At 37.1% G+C, this 21,090-nt stretch overlaps 1 protein-coding gene and 1 long non-coding RNA gene across 2 annotated transcripts in view; both read right to left on the reverse strand.

Moving 5' to 3' along the window:
- Positions 1–2,700: 2,700 nt before the first annotated feature.
- On the reverse strand, positions 2,701–3,723 carry LOC140357578 (uncharacterized). The gene is made up of 3 exons (XR_011926639.1): positions 3,693–3,723; positions 3,597–3,657; positions 2,701–3,061 (listed from the first exon to the last, which is right to left on the reverse strand). It is a non-coding gene; the product is annotated as an uncharacterized lncRNA (long non-coding RNA).
- A 6,376-nt stretch (positions 3,724–10,099) lies between these two features.
- The window catches only part of LOC140357898 (ubiquitin carboxyl-terminal hydrolase 43-like), a 124,220-nt gene continuing 113,229 nt past the window's right edge, over positions 10,100–21,090 (reverse strand). The window contains exons 14-16 of the mRNA XM_072442453.1: positions 19,409–19,585; positions 13,617–14,618; positions 10,100–10,436 (exon numbers count right to left, since the gene is read on the reverse strand). Of these exons, the coding sequence (XP_072298554.1) occupies positions 10,426–10,436; positions 13,617–14,618; positions 19,409–19,585 (1,190 nt within the window). The 3' untranslated portion in view covers positions 10,100–10,425. The remainder of the gene's footprint in view (positions 10,437–13,616; positions 14,619–19,408; positions 19,586–21,090) is intronic.

Below are 21,090 nucleotides of genomic sequence, written 5' to 3' on the forward strand. Positions count from 1 at the left end.
GTCCATTGGCCCACATGAGCCTGGGGCGGTCCAGATGATGGACTATATAGACTATAATGAAAAGGCTGCATGACAGGGTTGATGACAGAGCATCTCAGGCACCTGACGTCTCACCCATGTCAAAAACTGCAACGCCATTTATTATTCGATCCAATCTGCCTTCAGAGGTCATTAACAGGTTATTTTGAGGGTTCAAATTAACATATTTCATATTTGTAAATATGGAATCAAGACGGTGCTCCACACATCAGGTTCTGTGCCAGGTGCGTAGGAGAAGGGCTTACGTGACGCTGAACTGTGGGAAAAGAAATCCCGCACACTGTCAAACTTGTAAAATAAAAGTTTAATGGTGAGGCAACGTTTCGGCGTCCAGGCCTTCGTTTTTCCATACATTTCATATTTCATCAGCATTTAAGAGCACATTGGTATGTTTGGTATGTAAGGGCCCCTTACCTTTGGTCTTTGCCGCAGAGGACAAAACAGCACTGAGGAGTGAGTCCATTTGAATCAGGCTAATATCTGTAGCTGCTATTGTCCCAGATGGTCAGCTGTGTAGTGCAGGCCGTTTCTGGTGAAGGTGGATGAACTTTAAACCACAGAAAGAGGCAGAAATCAAGTGAGGTGTACGGGTCCGTTCAAGCCAAGGGTGGCAACATCATGTAAAATGCATGTACATATTTAAATCACTTCATATAGTAATGGTTAATTGTGGACAAATCGGCAGCATTTTAAATACTTTCTTTACCCATTAGCAGCATGGTGCATGAATATGTGATATAAAATGTTCAGTATTAGTTCACTACTTTGTTTCATATAGTTTTAGCAGCTTAGTGACAAATGATTCATGTCAATCAAATGAATCTGTGGATAGAGACTGGGGCTGTCAGAGATGATGGAAGCAGTTTGACATTTTGACTGACTTTAAATTTTGAGCCAAATTAAGTCTACTTTTGGTGTCAAATGTGGGTTCATGTAGAGGCTTACACAAGTGTTTGTACCCCTAGAACCTTCAAGTCAAACCACACAAAGTGCAAATTTGTGCAGTGGAAGAAAAATTATACATAATTCTATGATTTAAAACAAAACAACAACATCTCTCCTCCTTGAACCATAAGGTGGTGGAGGGGTCAGAGTGCCCAAATGACCCCAATCGGGGACAGAATTTTGCCCTCTGAAAAACAATACCAATATTATAGACCTATTATTTATTTATATTAAGATTTATTTATCTTTTAAATGTTTAAAGAAAAACAAACAAACATAAATAAGAAATAAACAAAACAAGATCGGGGACTGAACAACAGATTCAGTCCATAAAAACAAATAGAAATTAAAACACACGTGAACCCAAAAAATTGTCTCATTTTGCCCATGGTCAAATTTGCCCTTTTTTAAATTCAGTCAGAATGTGATTTTTTCGCTCCTGCCAGGAGAATACTCCAGAGATAGCAGGTCATGGCAGGTCATGGCAGGTCATGGCAGGTCCTGAGGCCCAAAGACATGGTCCTGAAATCCTGTGGAATAGAAATGGCCTAAATTGTCTGTAAAGCTTTATTGACCTCAAACACGTGATGGTGGTTTGCCTCCTGGCTGCCACACTTTCTCCAGCAGTCTGCAGTTCCCTGTAATAATGAACACTTTGACACAGGGATATTATAATGAAACGTCCTCTTCATCATCCAGAACAAAGTGACCCTCTGTTCCCATCAATACCCCTGAAGCCAAGATGGCCGCCATTGAAACCTATGGAGCTGCTCATTGGCGCATGGTTCCAAAAAAGTTTTTTAGTTCCGCATTACTTCCTGTATACTGGTATATCTCCTCCCACTTTTGTGACGTCATCACCATGAGGCTTTGGCGTCGGGAGCGCGCACGTCACAGCAGCGTGAAAGACTGAGAAGAGTCAACACGGACTTTTGGAATAATTCGGCTTGAAATATTCTGTTTACGTAACGTATAATGCTGGATTGTTATATCCATCTATAAATATACATGTATCATGTTGTAAAGCTCTGATATTTAAGAGAATTATAAAGAAGTGTTAAGATAAAAAGTCTGGTTTAATGACAATGAATTACATTTAGAGGTTTAATAACGTCCTCATCATTTTCTGTAGTTTTTGGTTTGGGTATTTATTTTGTTATTAACTTTTCAGTTATTAATTTACATAATATAATTTGGCCAATATGCTTTTTTTTAATCAGATAAAAGAAATATAAAATATAATCATCGATTCTGTTACATAATTGAGTTAAGCAGTATTTAATTATATTCAGTTTCCTATTGTGTCATTTTTGTATCATGTCAATCTTTAATAAATACAAAACACATTTGTTTATTAATGTATTTAATAAGAATAATGAACATGAATGAACTTGTTCAATAAATGCAAATTTGATTATAACTACAAATGATAAATTGATTTTAGCCAGTTTTAGTTGAGTTTTAAAGCTCCAATGAGTTTTAAAGCTACAATGTGGGAGTCCCTTGTGTACTGTTCATTATTATTATCATCATTAATATAATCAGAAAAGGTTTATTCCATTGTCAAAGAACAGAATTCACAAACAGTGGAACTTGCTTTGGTGATTCAGTGCAACATAAAAATAGTAACAATGATAAAACAACCTGTATAAGTCAAATAGAACAAACTGAATAAGATAAGATATTCCTTTATTGTCCACACGTGAGGAAATTTTGTTGTTGCAACACAGTAGATACAGAGGAAAAGGACAGAAAACTTATAGGAAGTTTAAAAAACACTCTTAATAGATCGATCTTAATAGAAGAACTCTTATAAACAAAAACTCCTCTAGACAGAACCTCTCATACCTTAATAAAGAATGGAGGGGGAAAATAAAGATAAAATAAAAACAGCGTAAGACAAAATAATACTAATAATAATGGTAAAATAAACACTCTTTTTACATCAGTTATATGCACATGAATGTGACATTATTGCGTTAAATACTGAATATCTCAGTATTTAACAAGACTTTGTTTCCATGGCTACGCAGTCTTCTGTACTTCAGTAACTGCACCGTTCAGCTCCATCGTATGACTGAGACAAACAGAACATGTCACAGCTTTAGATTATACAAGTCATATAACATACACTTCACATGTATTAGATTTATACAAGTCATATAACATACACTTCATATGTTTTAGATTATACAAGTCATATAACATACACTTCACATGTTTAGATTATACAAGTCATATAACATACACTTCACATGTTTAGATTATACATGTCATATAACATACACTTCATATGTATTAGATTTATACAAGTCATATAACATACACTTCATATGTTTTAGATTATACAAGTCATATAACATACACTTCACATGTTTAGATTATACAAGTCATATAACATACACTTCATATGTTTTAGATTATACAAGTCATATAACATACACTTTTGTCCTGAAGCTGCTTCACAGACACATGTGACACATCAGTGGCTCTTTTGAAGAACAATTATCATTTAGTTTTTTTGGTCATAACAAAACAGACATTTTATAAATTCAAAATACTGATTCTACACTATTTACTTTTATTCGAGGCAGAAGTTATTATTAAAATACCTTTTGCTTTGGAGTCGTCAGGAGTTTACTTGAGATGACTCTGTGTCTGCAGTGATTAGGTCTGCAGTGATTAGGTCTGCAGTGACCTGCAGTGACCTGCAGTGACCTGTAGTGACCTGTAGTGACCTGCAGTGACCTGTAGTGACCTGCAGTGACCTGTAGTGACCTGTAGTGACCTGTAGTGACCTGCAGTGACCTGTAGTGACCTGCAGTGACCTGTAGAGCTCTGGTCAGCACAGACAGACTAAACTCACTGGTCAGCACTCTGAAGATGAGAAAGATACTCATTAGAACATTGATATATTATGCACATTTAACAGAGAAAAGCTGGAATATGTTATTGACAGATTTACATTTCGCTCTGTAACACAAAAGTTCCTCTTTTCACATTAATTTTTAAAGCTAGAACCAAAAGTCATTTACTTTTGCATAAGTTTAAACCTTAGAAGTTAGAATATAATTCACATGTTTGCTAAATCTCTACATATTCCATGGAAGTAAATCCATGACATTCCTATAGAAAACAAGCGTGTGCTTTGTTTAAACACAGCACACTTCATTATTAAATGGGTAATAAAACCTTAAATGTGGTCTCAGCCCCTGTAAGTACAGCACTGTCACTTTTAAACACCTTTACATTTATATATGTAAGATATGACCCATTTCAGCAGGTTATATTTGAATTATTGGTAGTTTTTTATAGCACATAATACAAACATCACTTTATTTCCCTTCTTTCTCTAGTTTTCCTTGACCTCTTGTCTCTTAGAACATTTATTTGCAGAAGCACGAGCCATCACGACGTGTTGTTGCATCTTTGTGTAGCTAAACTTTAGCTTACGTTAGCTCGTGTTAGCTTGTGTTAGCTCGTGTTAGCTCGTGTTAACTCGTGTTAACTGTGTAATCGTTGTTTTACACTTCATATGGAACAATGTGTGAAACGTGAGGAATGACATACAAACACAACTTACGTGTATCGTGGTCTCGTCTCGTCTCTTTCCTCTGTTTGTGTTTAGTTTCCGTCACGTGTTCTCCTGAGGCTCGTTCATGAGGGTCACGTGCGCGCTCGGTGCGCGTACACCGTTCACCGGAAGGTTAAAAATGTATTTTTTAAGTATTTTAGAAACAGTTGAAGAGTGAAATTCCTTCTATTTTATTTTTAGACTAAAAACAATTTAGCATGTTTGGTCATTTTAGAGGCCGAACTCCTGAAATGGTCCGACCAAAAGGCTGCATTCTGCGAAGTGGCCACTACTCAATTTGGAGCCAGAGGCAGAGGGGGCGTACCCTATCCAGATAATATAATACATCCATGGTTCCCATCTCTCCTTTATGTAATCATAGAGCGACAGTCCAAATTGTTAATACATTTGTATAATTTGGATATTATTCCTCTTGAAAATTCAGATTTATGAGCTTTAATAAATTTGTCAGACAGGGGGCTATGATCGACATTACTCAATTAATTATTAATTTCATTAACTTCATTAATTAATAACTCCTAAAAGTCCTGTTTCTCCAAGCCAAAGGATTCTTTCAACTCATCAAAGCTTTTCGAGTGATTCTCCTTTACAAACTGGTAAAAGACCTTTATACCTTTTGCTGTCCAGACTTTAACTCTTGAGTCTGTGCCGTTAGATATATGTTATCATGAGGCAACCAGTTTAAGGGTTTAACATCTCAGGTTTGTATGTTTGGATCAGCTCCTTCAGAACATCCATAAATGAATGAAGAATATTGGGCTGGTTGATCTAGAGCACGTCAGTTTACCACTAATCCACATACAATCTACAATAGACTATTTCTTTATCTTCAATAACAACAGATCAATAATCACAGAAGCAGATATAGGCACGGTGGATATGACCTCGCTCCTATCTACTTTAATGTAGACTTGAAGCAAAGATGAAAAAATACTCTCTGGAGGTCCAACGCCAGCCTGCTAATGAGCTTTTCTTTAACGACATCAAGTCTCATCTGGAGGGAAATTATACTGGGGAAACTTCCATTCTCTGGGATGCTTCTACAGCAGTTTTAAGACCAAAAAATAGCAATAGCTTTTGCAAAAAAGAAACAGAGAAAAAGCTAAATTAACTGCAAGAAAAATTACTTCAAATCCTACAGGAAATTAAAAAGATAAGAGGGGAAATGAATGACCTGACTTCACAGAACATAGTTGAGCCAACGCTCTTTACAAAGATATTATGAGAGCTAAAAGATCACTTTTTAAATACGGCGCAGGTAAAGTAATGCAATCTTAACCACACAAGACCAGATCAGGAGATAAAGAGGAGCTGAAATCACTGTGTTGGAAATATACAGTGCGATAGTTTATAGTAAGTATTAAGGAGGTATAAAGCTCTGAAAGACCCACTTACTCCTCTGCCTAACACCTTCTAGTTAGGAAGAAGACATCATACCTCTAATACCTAAAGAAGAGAAGGACCGACTCGAGTGTGCCTCACATAGACCCATTTCTATTCTGGATCTGGTCTATCATATATACACCTCAATTATGTCCAAAAGAATAGAACAAACACATCCAAATGTATTCCACAATGATCAGACAGGATTTATTTGCAGACAACAGACAATCTTCACACATAATGAAGCCAGAAACCACAGAACCGAGCTGTAATAATGAGTCTGGATGCTGAGAAAACTTCTGATTCTGTAAGTCATTTCAAACAGACAATTTAATTAATGATTGAAAAATGTCTAATTCACCAAAGTACAGCTCTAACACAAATCTACACAACATTCAAGAGTCACTTCAGTCCGATTTTAACCAAATGCAATCTTGGCTCTCTCAACATAGTCTTATTTTAAATGTCCTTTAGTGAGCTTTTTGCAAAGTGCTCTGGTCCAAATCTGCAGAGTATGTCTATACAACTAAACAATGTCATTTATCAAATGACACAGAGTCTGCTCTCAACCTTTAACGATGCTGACTAATTCACTCTCAGATTTATACTTAAATGTCATTATAGCACTAAACACAGTTTAATGTATCTTAACGAAAAAGAAAAGATAGGCGACAGCTCCTTTGGCTACTCTTAATCTTTAAATGTATCTGTGATGACTGTCCCTGTCCCTGAAACGGTATTTGGTCTCATTTAGCTCTCCACATGCTCTTAGAAATCTAACATCGCTGTTCTTTTGAGTTCTATTGGTAAAAAGTGAAATAGGAAAGAAGGCCTTTAGTTTTTAAGCTCCTTCAGACTAGAATAAACTGATCTGTGTTCTATAACAACATTTTAATTGTTTAAATCTTCTGTTTACTCCTATTTAAAACTCCTGTACCTGTAATACACGACTTCTATTATTACCATGTTCTGTGTTAATACTCCATTTTCTGTGTATGTATTACTTATTATCAAAAGGTCAGGATTTTTGGGGAACAGGGTGTAGAGCAGGACAACTGTAAATGATGTGTTTATTGTCATATGTTTATTGTGATCATCTTTGTGCTCTTGGACCCCTCGAAAAGGAGATGGATCATCTCAAGGGGCAATCCTTAGATGCAAATATATATATATATATATATATATATATATATATATATATATATATATATATATATATATATATATATGGGCTCTTTATGATGGTCCACATTAAAAACCACGGTCACCTGTGCTGCCCGGTGGTTGAGTGGTTAAGGCACAGCACACATATGCCAGGCTCCAAGTGAGTTCGAATCACTCTGACAATTTACTGCATGTCCTTCCTTCTCTCTCACCCCCATTTCACTTACTATCCTGCCCCGTCTAATAAAGCCTATGGACAACAAAAATCTTTAAAAAAAAAAAATCAAATTAAAAACAATGGTCACCTACAACATCCAGAGACTTTAGGTTCTCCGTGCGGATCTCATCCACCCCCGGAGACACTGAGGAGCCAACAACCTCAGTGACTTCAGCTTGCGTGATGGACGAGTCATCTTCAGAGTCCTCAGTCTCTACTTCCTCTTCGGAAGACGTGACGGTGGAATTAAGGAGGTCCTCAAAGTATTCGAGGTCAGCAGGGCTCCACCTGCACCGTAAACGGTGTTGGTGGTGCTTCCCCCTCCTGAGGCGCCGGACAGTTTGCCCCACAACAGGCACCGGAGACCTTGCGACCACAGCTCCGAGCAGCCGCATCAACAATGGAGGCGGAGAACATGGTCCACTCGGACTCAATGTCTCCAGCCTCTCCCGGGACATGGGAGAAGCTCTCCCGGAGGTGCGAGTTGAATACCCTACTGACAGAGGGCTCCACAAGACGTTCCCAACAGACCCTCACAATGCGCTTGGGTCTGCCAAGTCTGTCCGGCTTCCTCCTCCGCCAGCGGATCCAACTCACCACCAGGTGGTGATCCGCTGACAACTCTGCCCCTCTCTTCACCCGAGTGTCCAAGACACGCAGTCGATCATTCTAATTTAAGAAATGACCTTTTACAGTTCTTTACAACGATAACATGGTTTGAAACTCTGTTGTGCATAATAACTTGGAATATGGAAGTTTTTATTTTTGAATAAAATACTTTTATCATTGTGAGGTCTGTTCAATAACATTCAAATTGTAATCTAAAGGTTATTTATCTTGACTTTTTGACAAAACCAAAGAACAATATCATTTGCAGAATAATTTGGAACGCAGTGAACAGTGAACATAAATAAATAAACAAAACAAAACATTGAATCCAGAATACCTTCTTTAATGTGTATTGACATTTTACATGACATTCAAGACATATCTTAATAATCAGGTACAAAATGTAAGCTCTTTAAAAATGTAAATATCTAATTTTATTATCTGTCTTTAATTTAACATTTCGTATGTGTTTAGAAAAAAAAAATCCTAAAGTTGTGTCCACTCTGCACAAGATTATTTTGTTATATTTAATGGTACAAAATTATACTTAAATTAGTTTTTGAATCGTAACATTCAAGCAGTTCCATTCATTACATCAAATAACTATGATAAACTAACAGACTTAAATTGTTTTCCTTCACAGGACTAAATGATGTGTTCCAGTCACATAAAATATGATAAGAATTGTTTGAGGATTATTATTCTAAAATAATATGAATGACCCTGAAATATGTGTTGGGAACAATGATCAGATTTTCTTTAGTTTTATACAGAAAGTATTGAGGGCCCCTCAATGAGATGATTCATCTCAAAGGGTTATTTCTCATGAAAATGTCAATAAAAAAATAAAAGTGTTCCAAAACGTATGAATAATATGAATAATATGTGCACTGTTTTGTGCATAAGGATCTCCTCTGACACACAGGACTTACAGTGCACCAAGTCTGCGTTTAATAAGTTGTGTTCATGTGGGGAAAAAGTGAACCTATAAAACTGAGACAGAATGTGTTCATATTTTTAAAGATTGAAAATGCTTATCTCTTTAGTTTGTTACTGGTCAATATATGTAAATGCGAGTTTCACATATATACTGTATTACTTCTTGACCATCACGCCACACAAGCGATTCACCCAGTTTGTGTTCAACATGAGTGCGATAACTCTGACCAAGACAAACTGCCAGTCTGTCCCAGGGCAGCTGTGGCGACATTAGCTTAAGGGTCTTTGCGTGTCTATAAGGGTCTTTACGTGTCCAAAAAGCAGTCATTGACTCAAACACATCATTATTACCAGCTATCATTATAATAGTAAAGTGATAAAGTGAATAATAATTTCTGCCTTCTACATTTGAACAGCAGATTGAAAATGACTTTCCGATGGAAGTCCAAACATTTTGCCTTTGAACCTTTTTCCAAGATCTGAACAAAGTCTCCACCTTGAACATTAGAAATCAGAAGTGCAGTGCATGAATGTGGTGCTGTGAAATTGTGACAACAATATTCAGCGCTTCAATGATGTAGAATTTTGTAAAAACGGATTTGAAGTCAGGGAGAAATGAGAATTTTAAGTTAATTATTAATTTTTTTAGCGGATAAACAATGTCTGTCTGTGGTTGTAAATATCTGCCATAACAGACACACCCTGAAGTGAGTCCTTTGCCTCTGTTGTAATGTAACTGGAAGACTTTTAACTTCAGGTGGTCAATACGAACAAAATAAACCTTTATGTTTAACATTGTTGAGACAATCATAAATATAGTGATGATGATTGACAAATCTTCTGGTTAAAGTTTTTTTTTCAAACATTGAATGCACTTAAAAACACCAACGTGCAGAAATATCACCACTTATTTGTAAGTTACACTTCCCTCTTTTCTATAAACTATTGCAGTTCATTCTCTTATAATATGCTCAATATTTTATATACTTTTCAGACTTTCAAAACAGCCATTTGGAAAAGATCAGTGCTGCCCACCTCTACTTTACACATCCTTCAAGATTTTCACTGTTGTATATTTAACGATAATCGACGTAACTGTAGAATTTCAACGCTGCAGGCAAACGTCAAGATAGATGTCTTATTGTCATTTCCTGCAGCTTTTATCAAAGAAAAGACTTGATAAAATAGCTTGTTCATTTTCTAAATCGATTCCATTCCATCATTGATTATAAGCGAGTGAATGAGGCCAATTGTGTGTCATGAATTTTAAACACACGCCACTCTATTATTTTTGCATATCAATAAATAAATAAATCAGCACATTTCTCCGGCTAAAACACACACACAGATCTTCTTATCCCCACCCCAAAAAACAACAACCCATCACCACGACAACAGTCCTTGTTTACGGAGGTCTGCATAGATAATATAAGACACATGGGTGGGGGCTTCCATGGTTGGCATCTAGGGGGAGCATTCCACTGGGTTTTCCAGACATTTCGTGGCTCCTCGCGCTTGTCTTTGTCCTGAGCTCTCACGTGGGCACTGAGGACGGAGGCACAGGTACAACATCAGTCACATGCAACGGATTTATGAAGCGGGTTTTAAATCCTGTTTCTGGTGTGTTACGGTTTGGTGGGTACGGCACAGAAGGTCACGAGGGGGTCGAGATGAAGTCGTGGGTTTACTTTAATCATGCCAAAGGTGCTCTATGCGACTTTCTGGCCTGGGCTTCATTTATAAAGTATGAACAAACGAATAAAGTTACATACGTGACTTTACGCTTGAAGTTTGTGAAGTTTGTGCAGTGAGCAAGTTTGCGCCTGTTTGTGTTTTGTCCCTCCACACACTTTTAGTAAGACTTTATCATCAGGTTTTATAAATGAAGCCCCTGACCAGTAACTCAACAGAATTATCTACAATAAGTTTAATGCCAAATGTCCAACAACAGGCAAAGCGATAATATTAAAACAAATAGGCTCTTTCTTTGCACTCTTCTCTTTTATGTCTTAAATTATTTACACGTTACCCTTTTTTATTTATTTTTTGACATTTTAAATACTAAAAGATGTATCTGGGACTACATTTTAGCTTAAAAATAGCACCTCTTAAATTCATTCAAATTAAAAGGTCTTTCTTTAGAGAAATTCTCTATAATTCTTAAACTACTATTTAGATACGATTGCATTCTGCAATGTCAAATAAATATGGGAAGGAGTGTCTGGAATGCCTGCCAATGGGGTCCGATAAATTTGGATTTGGCTAGGTGTTTTTTATTTTTTATTTAGTTAATTTTGTTGTATTTCTGTTTCTGTAATTTCTTAGTAATTTTAATGCATTTTTCCTGCTGTGAAGGACTTGTGTATGAAATGTGCTCTACAAATAAACTTGCCTTGCCTTTACCAAAAAAGTGACAGAGCGAACCTTTGTGCTAGTTAGCTAAAATGAAACGTTACTATTTAAAGAGGCTGTACCCGATCGTTTCATGTAAGGTAGAGATTTGATTGGAAAATGAAATTGCAACTGTTTCTAGAGCCTTTTGTTCTCCGAAGCAGGACGTGTGCTGTTAGCATGCTAGTTGTTGTTAGTGACGGTGACAGTAAACGCTGCGCTCGGGAAGTTGTGTGTGAAAAATGAATCATTGTGTATGAATAGTGAATAATTAGAATGCTCGGAAATGCATAAGGAAAGTGAGTGATAGTAATCAGAAATCATCCTCCAAATCAGAAGAAATCAAAGTTAGAAAGAAGAAGCAAGCACAGAAACGGAATCAAACTGGATGCAAAATGTTTCAGAGTAAGGCTTTAGCTAAAATGTAAACTTTTGTGGACATTAGATAGTGGAACTTGCCTATGAAAATGGGAAGAGTGTCATTTCTGCTTTCATATTAAACTGAATGTAAAAAGTATGCTTATCTGTTCGCCCTTGAAGCTGTTCAGGCGTTACAAAAATAAATTGAATTGAATTGAAGTAATACTGAACATGTGGACTGTTGCAAAGAGTTTAAGATGAAGTAGTTCTATTTTTTGAAGTTTTTAAGATCTGGTACAGCACAAATAATTGGACACTGTTGTTGTTGTTGTTGTTGTTGTTGTTGATGTTGGTCCCATATTATGCAAAGTGTACCATTTAAACCAACAAATCGCTTCTTCATTAAGGACATACTGGAGTTATTTTGTTTGATTCACATAAAAAGCAGTCCTGCAGATTTAGATTAAACATTCTGTCCTGAATGTTCAAAACGCTCTGTTCTTTAACCCCATGCATTTAATTTGATTTAATTTCATTTTTGATACAGAAAAAGATGACTAAAACATGGTTTTCAGTGTGTCCCTGTTCTGCAGCAGAGGAACAAAAGCGTTCATGTCAAGAGCAGACACTTAGATATTGGTCCAATTTGCACTTCTTGTTTAAGTGGTTGTGAGAGCTTGTCAACTAAAGTTCCAGCCGGTGGGAGACGTAGTAAAAGTACACATGCACAATCTTTTTTTCCACATAACAGCGGAAAAAAACAGTTCTCAAACAACTATTGCTGAATATTCAAAGGAAAACTTTGTATTGATAGTGTTTACATCAGGATACAGTATTGTCTGCATAAAACAATGTTTTAGAACATTGGCATAAAGTATACAAGCTTGTGGGTTCTCAGATATTTAAGTTTAGGGGCTCGGATTTGACTTGACCAATTTGGACTACTTGAACTTTTTACACTGATATGATTTCAATATTTATGATTTCAATATTATATATTTATAAATGTGTAATTCACTTCCAATTATAAATCAGATCATTATTCTAATTCTGTTGTTGAATAATTTGAGATGTTTTTGTGATGTAAACAAAATATAACATATTTAACAAAATACTAATTTAAATGGCAACTTAAAGATAGCTGCATTAAAAAATAAAATAAAATAAATACAATTATGAATACATAGTATTCTGGTCTGTTTATGCCCAATAGTGACACCTATCAGCACTGCCTGTAACTGCAGAGAAAACATCAATATGCTAATATGGTATAAAAACAGGTACAATGCTGTTAGTGCTAATGTTAGCTTGTTAGCGCTAAAGCCATGGTGGAAATAGATCATTTAGTTATTATTGCATTTTGAAACATTATAGGCTAATTGTATGTCTACTCCAGGTTATCAGTTTTCTACAGTTAATTTTGTCATGTCATATAGCGTGAAATCAGATATATTGAGGCTTTATTTTTAAAAACTTTGTAATTGTGTCTTATCAACTGTAAACAATAAAATACCCAACATTTCTGAAAGTTTTTGGTGTCTACTTTTCAATTCACTTTGTTCGAGACGTTAAGACGTGTTGCCATGTCATTTCAAGTGTAGGAGACGTCACAATTTCTAAGGAATATTTGTTTATTTTGTTGTTCAGTTCCACCATACATAATTGCAAAAATGTATTTAAAAAATTTAAAATGTATATATCCTTGTAATGAAGTGCAATTTATTTCTACAAACTTTTATTAAATATAAAAGTGGTAAAAGATTGTTGATCCAAATACTAGATGTCTACATTTAAGATTCAGCACTAATTACATAAGGACAGTTTGCATACAAAATGCATAATACAGGACCTTTTTATATTGCCTTGATAATTGGCATGCTGTAAATACAGTATGTCTTTGTGTATTCTCATTCAAAATTCATAACGCAAATATTGACATTTCCCCCTAGTTTGTGTTGTGTCCTTCTCGCCTACCCAAGGACGAGCTGCTGTATCGCGTCCACTGCAGGGTGCTGTATCCGGGCTTGTCTGTGAGGTTGGCACGCTGAGCCGGGGCCCCACCAACGGTCCCCCCATTCCTCTGGAGGGACGCACACCTGCCGTACCCCAACAACAGATTCGAGGAGCTGTGAGCGTGTGCCAGGTCCCCATTGTCCAGCGCCGTCCGTCCGTTCAACAACCTCCCATTGGGAACGCCGTTTGGCCTCCGATCATCTGTGTACATCGTCCCGTTGGAATAGGACAGTTTGGACAAATCGGTGGAAGCGGGTTTACCGTTCAACCGCCTGTCCTGACTCTGAAACGGAGACTTGGGAATGTCTTTCTTTATAAATCCAGGTTTGAAGAATGACAAAAGACTTTCATGGCTGTTTCTGTCGTGGACGCTAAATCCGGTCCTGTCCTCAGGATCTAGGACCATGTGTAACAAATCTTTTTGCGTCCTGGAAGAGGCATCATTTGGAATTCTGTTTCTTCGAAGAGTAGAATCTCGGCTTGCTGGGGCACTCTGGCTGAAAGCGCTGTCAATCATGACCCCCTTTGGAAGCCCAAAGTCCAAAGTCCTTCCTTGGTCTAGCCTTTTGGAAGATCGCAGCATGTTCTCGATACAAGTTCTCCTATGTCCATCAGGAATCCTTGGAGAGCCCATGCTAGTGCTAACAATGCTTCCATTTGGAGAACTGAATCCTGACTGCAACATTCGTCCATGGGCAGTTCTTAGGGGAGGGGTAGCGACCAGTGAGACGATGGGTTCTTTGGTGCATCGCGGTCTTCGTCCAGATTCGAGGTACTCCACAAGTTCTCCGGGCTGTGGAGGTGGCGGCGGGGTCTGAGGACGGGACTTGAGGCGGTCCTTGGACGCTAGAGACCATCGGAGTGGGAGGACCCTGCTCAGGGGGTCCTTGGACTTAGTGGGGGACCTCATACTTACGCTTCGACCTTGAGTCCCGCGAACGAACGGCTTGGTGTCAAAGCCATCTAGAAACAGCATGAGACAAAGGCATTACTACAGCTACAGCCTGGACGTGCAGTGTGTAGGATTTAGAGAGAAAATAGAAATAAAAGATTGTTAGCTAAATACACTGAAGGACTGTCTAATAGCTTTGCTGATCCGACCACTTTAGCATAGTCTATATAATTGTATTTTTTACAAACAACCAAGCATTAAGCACAGGGATGGTCAATATTGACAAAAGTAAATGATTTTTTTCCCCGCATCATCTCGATAATGATAGTCATGCAATATTTCAACATAGCATTAGGAATGTGGTAAAATGGGTCTGTAAATGTCTTGGTTGAGGTTCATGTGCTGCGTAAAAATGTGAATGAACCATAAGAATAACCACAAATCTGCAGAAATATGACTTTACACTCTTGTTAAGGAGATAACACACAGTATATTGTTGATAGGTAAAACCGACAAGTCCTTCAAATCAAAAGGACATATTTGGTCATTCTGTTAGATCTCAAAATATGCCAAATGGTGTCGTATCTCGTGTACAGCGCCCCCTGCAGGTCTTGTCTAAATTACACTCAAGTCAAAAGAGACGTGAAAAACGGGACTAACCACAAGTTGTGGAGATTCCAGTTTGTAGCACAGAAGTCTTTTCTGATGATAACGTGTGAAAGCCACAATAAAGAGCAGGTTTGTGTATGTCCCAAAAAAAAGGTATTTGTTTATATATATTATTCTAATCTATTTCTTACTATAGCCAAGGAATTTGGCATAATTAAATGAAAAATCCGAAACGTAATAATTAAAATTAAAATGAATTAAAAACTTAAATGGGCTAAATGCACAAAAAATATTAAAACAATAATCTCCACAATACATTTGGCTCAGCAGTAATATACGTTTGATATTAAAACATTTAAAATAAAAATGTATTCTCCTTGTTGACAGTTGAGAATCTCAAAACCATCCATAATTTAAATAAAGCTTTAGATGTGTTGTTTTCAAGTGACAAACCATAATAAAATAAATACATAAAAATTACCCATTTCCCATTATTTCTATCAACGTTTTATGGCAACTCGACACTTTTGGCCAGAGTGTGTCTTGATGTATCTTTCTCAGTATAAAGGGAGAGGGAGGGACAGAGTATCATCAGAGTAGGACTACAACTGTGTTTATGTGTCAATGAATCAACCAATGAATCATCTCTGAAGTTGAAGTTAATAGGGGCAGGTTTTTGAGAAGGATCACAGACACAAAGGTGTCCTGGGCATCACAAATGTCCCAAACGGGAGCCAGATGAATTCTGGGAACATAAAGTGTGACCAGGTCCTGGAGGGTCTCGGTGCTGCTCACAGAAGGACCACAGAGTCCTTAATGGTTTTCTAAGCAGCCTCTCTTCTGTCCAGAGATGGAGTGGTGCTGCAGATGAAGGAGAAGTGAGAGTGCACTGATTGATTTGTAAAAGATGGACATGATGTGCTGCAGCAGTGGATGTGTGCGTCAGACTGGAGGATTTAGAGGATCTACATCACACACAGACTTGTCCGGGAGTATCAATCCACTCATTCAGCTTTTAATTGGATTTGTGCTGTAACATAAAGCCTCAGCATCTCTCTTAGTGTCTTTGTACAATTAAAACATATCATACCCTTCTGGATACAAGGCAGTGTAGGAATATAATGCACAGAATAAGAAGCACATAAAGCACATATCATAAGATTATCTGACATTGTCTGAGTTGTGGTATAACATTGTCTGTGTCATAGTGAGCTCAGCTGTACGATGCCTGTCTTATAATGAGCTCCTCTGGTTCTTGGGGAGAAGTTAGTGACAAACATCTTCTGCTTACTTATATCACATCCTGTAAATAAATCTGTGGATACCACTGCCACTCAGACAGGCCCTGGCTGGCCTGGTCAGGGCAGGATTCACAAACACCCACTGCGAGAGGTTCAGATAATGACTGTCACTGTAAGTGTCATTGTGTAACATAAAGACGCTGGAGGAGGTGGGCAAAAAGTAAAGAATCACTGCAAGTTGAGTTTCATAAGCTGCAATAGAGCATTTAGTATGAGAGTCATACTAAATAGACTGACCCAAATGACCAAAACTACTGTTTACTGCATAGTTTGACAAATTATGCTATCATAACTTCCTCAACAAGCATTTTAATTTGAAACAGACAAAAAATGAATGTTCCAAGCCTTAAAGGTGTGATTGGTCAGTCAAACCATATGTCACATGCAACATTTTCATTTAGTCTGCGACGTACATACTATATTAAAAAATAAATAAAAAAATTGGATACCATTTATTTAAATGATTTACAACATTGATTAAAGGTGGCATCAGTGTATCTAAAAATGTATTTAATCATTGGTGATTTAGGTCTTTATATTATATATTTATAATAATATAGGATCTAGGATACGGTCTCACTAAAGAAAGAACAAAAAACAAACAATAAGAAAGTGAATTATTGAAATTAATATTATGTTTTTATTATAAATAGTCATTACAACAATTAAGTTTTATTTATCCTTTAAGCCATTGACCACAGTAAATAACAGATCATTAAAAAAACAAACACGCATTTCCTTCCCGCGATCGGTCCATGATGTCACTTCCTGTCGGGACAAACACAAACCTGCTTTTTATTGTGGGTTTCACACGTTTTTGAGCAGCATGAGTCCCGTCTTTCACGTCTGTTTTGACACACGAGATACGACATGTCGTTAAAGGTGTGACGACTGTTTTTATGTTTTAAAGCATAAAAATTACAATGTTGTTATGTTGTATCTTCAAAACAACCATTTTTCGATATATCTCCCACTTCTTATTACTCAAGATGTTGGAAGAGTAATACTTCTGCAATGTTTATACAAGTATAACATGTATAATCACAAGGTTGTGTCCTTGTTGTTAATCACTTGTCTGGCAATAGCTGAAAGGTTTTTTTTTGTTGAACAGGTTGTGTTCAAGAGCTTATGTAACTATGGGAAATGTACTGTTTTTGAAAGAAAAGATCCAAAATAGAAAACCACAGTTGTTGAACTCTGTCATTATTTGTTAGAGATTGACTCCACAAACGTGTCGTATTATCTTTTTAAGTCCTTTCAACTGACAATAATCACGTCTACTGAACCATAAACAAGGTCAACGGATCTAAAATCATAAAAACATGTTCACTTTTAAGACTTTTAAGTCCTTTTATAGCATTTTAATTGAGGGAATGTGTGAACTGAGAACGAAAAAATACACACTTGAGGTTTAAATGTTTTTTGAAGGATCAACTTATGAATGTGCCATTAAATATATGTATAAGACTAGTATACGACATTAAGTATATGTCTTCATCAAGTGATTATGTTTTCCATATTTGGCTTCTGATCCTACCTCGTGTTAAAGAGCTCTGCGTTACTTATAAAGATCTAGAGCAGCACGAAAAGAGAAGCACTTTGTTTAGTGATGGCGGTGGAATGAACTCATGTAGAATGGAACTAACAGAATAAAGGCATTTAAAAGCAGCAAATGGACTAAAACGTGTATGAATACATATGTAAAATGGAAATGAATAGATAGTAAATGTGTTAAATGTTCCACCGCTTAATCAATTAATTAAGTCAGTGTCAAATGTGTCAAGAAATACAGTAATAATAAAATATGCATTCATGGCGTTATTAAACTAATATAATGCTTAATACACTTGGTTGCTATGAACCGTTAACAATTATGTCATGAGAACATTTTCAAAATTCCAGAATGGAGGCAAAATGAAGAAGACCATTGTATATCTTCATTGATTTACTGTGATCAGACCTAAAACATAAGTATTTAACCAAAAAATAAGCTAAAATATTTATTTCCAGTGTGAATGTCACTGAGTTTGTTTTCTTAGTGAAAACTTTTATTTTGTTAACCTCAGAATTGTATTAGAGTTTCATTAAAAGTATAATTTGAGGTAATGTATGTAGGAAGAAGAAGAAGAAGAAGAAGAAGAAGACGAAGACGAAGAAGAAGAAGAAGAAGAGGAAGAGGAGGAAGAAGAAAGAAGAAGAGGAAGAAGAAGAGGGAAGAAGAAGAAGAAGAAGAGGAGGAAGAAGAGGAAGAGGAAGAAGAAGACGAAGAAGAAGAGGAGGAAGAAGAGGAAGAAGAAGAAGAAGAGGAAGAGGAGGAAGAAGAAAGAAGAAGAGGAAGAAGAGGAGGAAGAGGAAGAGGGAAGAAGAAGAAGAAGAAGAAGAAGAAGAAGAGGAGGAAGAAGAGGAAGAGGAAGAAGAAGAAGAAGAAGAAGAGGAAGAAGAAGAAGAAGAAGAAGAGGAAGAAGAAGAAGAAGAGGAGGAAGAAGAAGAAGAGGAGGAAGAGGAGGAAGAAGAGGAAGAGGAAGAAGAAGAAGAGGAGGAAGAAGAGGAAGAAGAAGAAGAAGAAGAAGAAGAAGAAGAAGAAGAAGAAGAAGAAGAAGAAGAAGAAGAAGAAGAAGAAGAGGAAGAAGAAGAAGAATCATCAAAAAAGTGTAATTAATTGTTACCTGTTGAAAAACAAATGCTGTAACATAAATGTCTTTAAATCAGGCTCTGGTGAGTGGTTTTTACACTGTATTTTTTCACATTTGATGCTTTTCTGCGGCTAATCCCAAATTCTCCATTGAAATACGATTATGTTTCACTTAAATTTTGCCTCAATTCCTGAATTTAGAACCTTAGAGTTTATATTCTAGTTTTTCTTTTAATTGCAAACCATTTTCTTTTACATTTATAGCGTCCCAACTCAACAAAAGTGTAAAGGTCGTCATGTCCTCATGTCCCATACTCACTGGTGTCGTCTGGCTTGTGAGGCTCGTCCCCAAACACGGGCAACTCTGGGGACTCCGGGGCTGCTGTGCTTCCCAGGGGCCCGGATAGTGCCCCTCCGGACCCCACACTGTCCCGCTCACTGCTGCCCCCTGTCAGACGGACCAGCCAATGGTCAGAGGCGGAAGAGCTGGTGGAACCTTTAAAAACATCACACAAACGTGGAAGGGATTGTGTTCCATCAGAATTTGAATTTTTTTTTCATTTGGAATTTTTAACCCTGAAATGAACATGAATTTTGAATTTCAGACGGTAAATTTTTGTGTACTTTTAAACATTTAATGCATATATTTTTCAACCCCTAAAATACAGCAGTTTAAAATGCAACACTTTAAATTCAGAGTGTAAAATTGACAGTGAATTTAATGCAGCAAGACATGAGCAAATGATTCAAGTGTGGATCTTGACACCTGTCTCTCCAGCAGACACATTTACATGATGAATAAGAGTGTCGCCTAAAGAACTGCATTTGCATAATCCTCAAATTTGACACATCTCGGTGAAAATGAGCTGTTTTGCATATTTATTCTGTCCATGGAGTTAAATTTATCCAGCATTTGCGTGAGATATAAATGTCAACTACATCAGGATTTGCTGAACATTTATCTTATTATTTTGGATGCACATGAGCAAACGCTAAGCCACGTTTCGACCGGTTCACTTTGGAGCAGATTGGGACTGTCTGAAAGTATCTCCATTGTCTTAAGTAAACTGTACGATCCATTTAAGTGATGCATAGTCGGTCGAGAGAGGTCAAGCTTCCAAAAAGGCCTGGCTCACTTTTGTTTTCCTGGAACTCCTTTAAACTGGACAAGACGACAGGTGAAAACAAGAACTACTACAGAAATAGAAACAGAAAATAATACATTTCAAGGATAACCCGCTGTATTTCCACTGATGCTAACTCGATGTTTAGTTGACATTTTTAGCAAACCAAAGCTAGCGCAGGTTAGCATCAACAGTTTCCTGTTTATCGACGCACGGCACTCGCGTCCATACTTTAAAATGTTATATTTCCAGTGCTTAATGTATCTAACGTTCTCCAAACCCAGCGCATGACACAAAGAGAGGTGCAAACGTCATATAGAGAAGTTGAAGTCAATGTAAAAGCAGAACAAAAATGACATTAACCCGGAAGTAGTTTCTTGTTAACTCTAGCTTTAGCCACAACTCCCAGAGACAGAAACTAAATGTCTTTTTGTCTCATGATTAAAAAGTATAATCCAGGTACATTGTATTTATCAAGAAAACATTAACATGGCCATCAACAGAACCGTTCCAAAGCCCTCTAAGCCAGGCATGTCCAAACTACGGCCCGGGGGCCAAATGCGGCCCTCAGACCAATTTTTGTTGGCCCTCCGCCTTCCTGTGAAGTTGGTTCAAACAACAAAATGTCACACCTTTTCCTGTGCAATTGGAAACATTCAAGCATTATGACGTTATACCAATCTAATATATGCAAAAATTCAAATGATTAATTTTGTTATTTGACACATTTGACATTGTTGGGTTGTTTGTGGCCCTCTGCTTCATATAAATCTAAAAATGTGGCCCTCGGTGAAAAAAGTTTGGTCACTCCCGCTCTGAGCGAAGTCTTGGGCATCAGTCGAAACGTGGCAGTAGAAAGCTGCTATTGTTCAGTCTG

This window comes from Eucyclogobius newberryi, unplaced genomic scaffold, assembly GCF_026437365.1.
Source record: "Eucyclogobius newberryi isolate DKJ021-1_F unplaced genomic scaffold, fEucNew1.0.hap1 SCAF_13, whole genome shotgun sequence".
Lineage (NCBI taxonomy): Eukaryota > Metazoa > Chordata > Actinopteri > Gobiiformes > Gobiidae > Eucyclogobius > Eucyclogobius newberryi.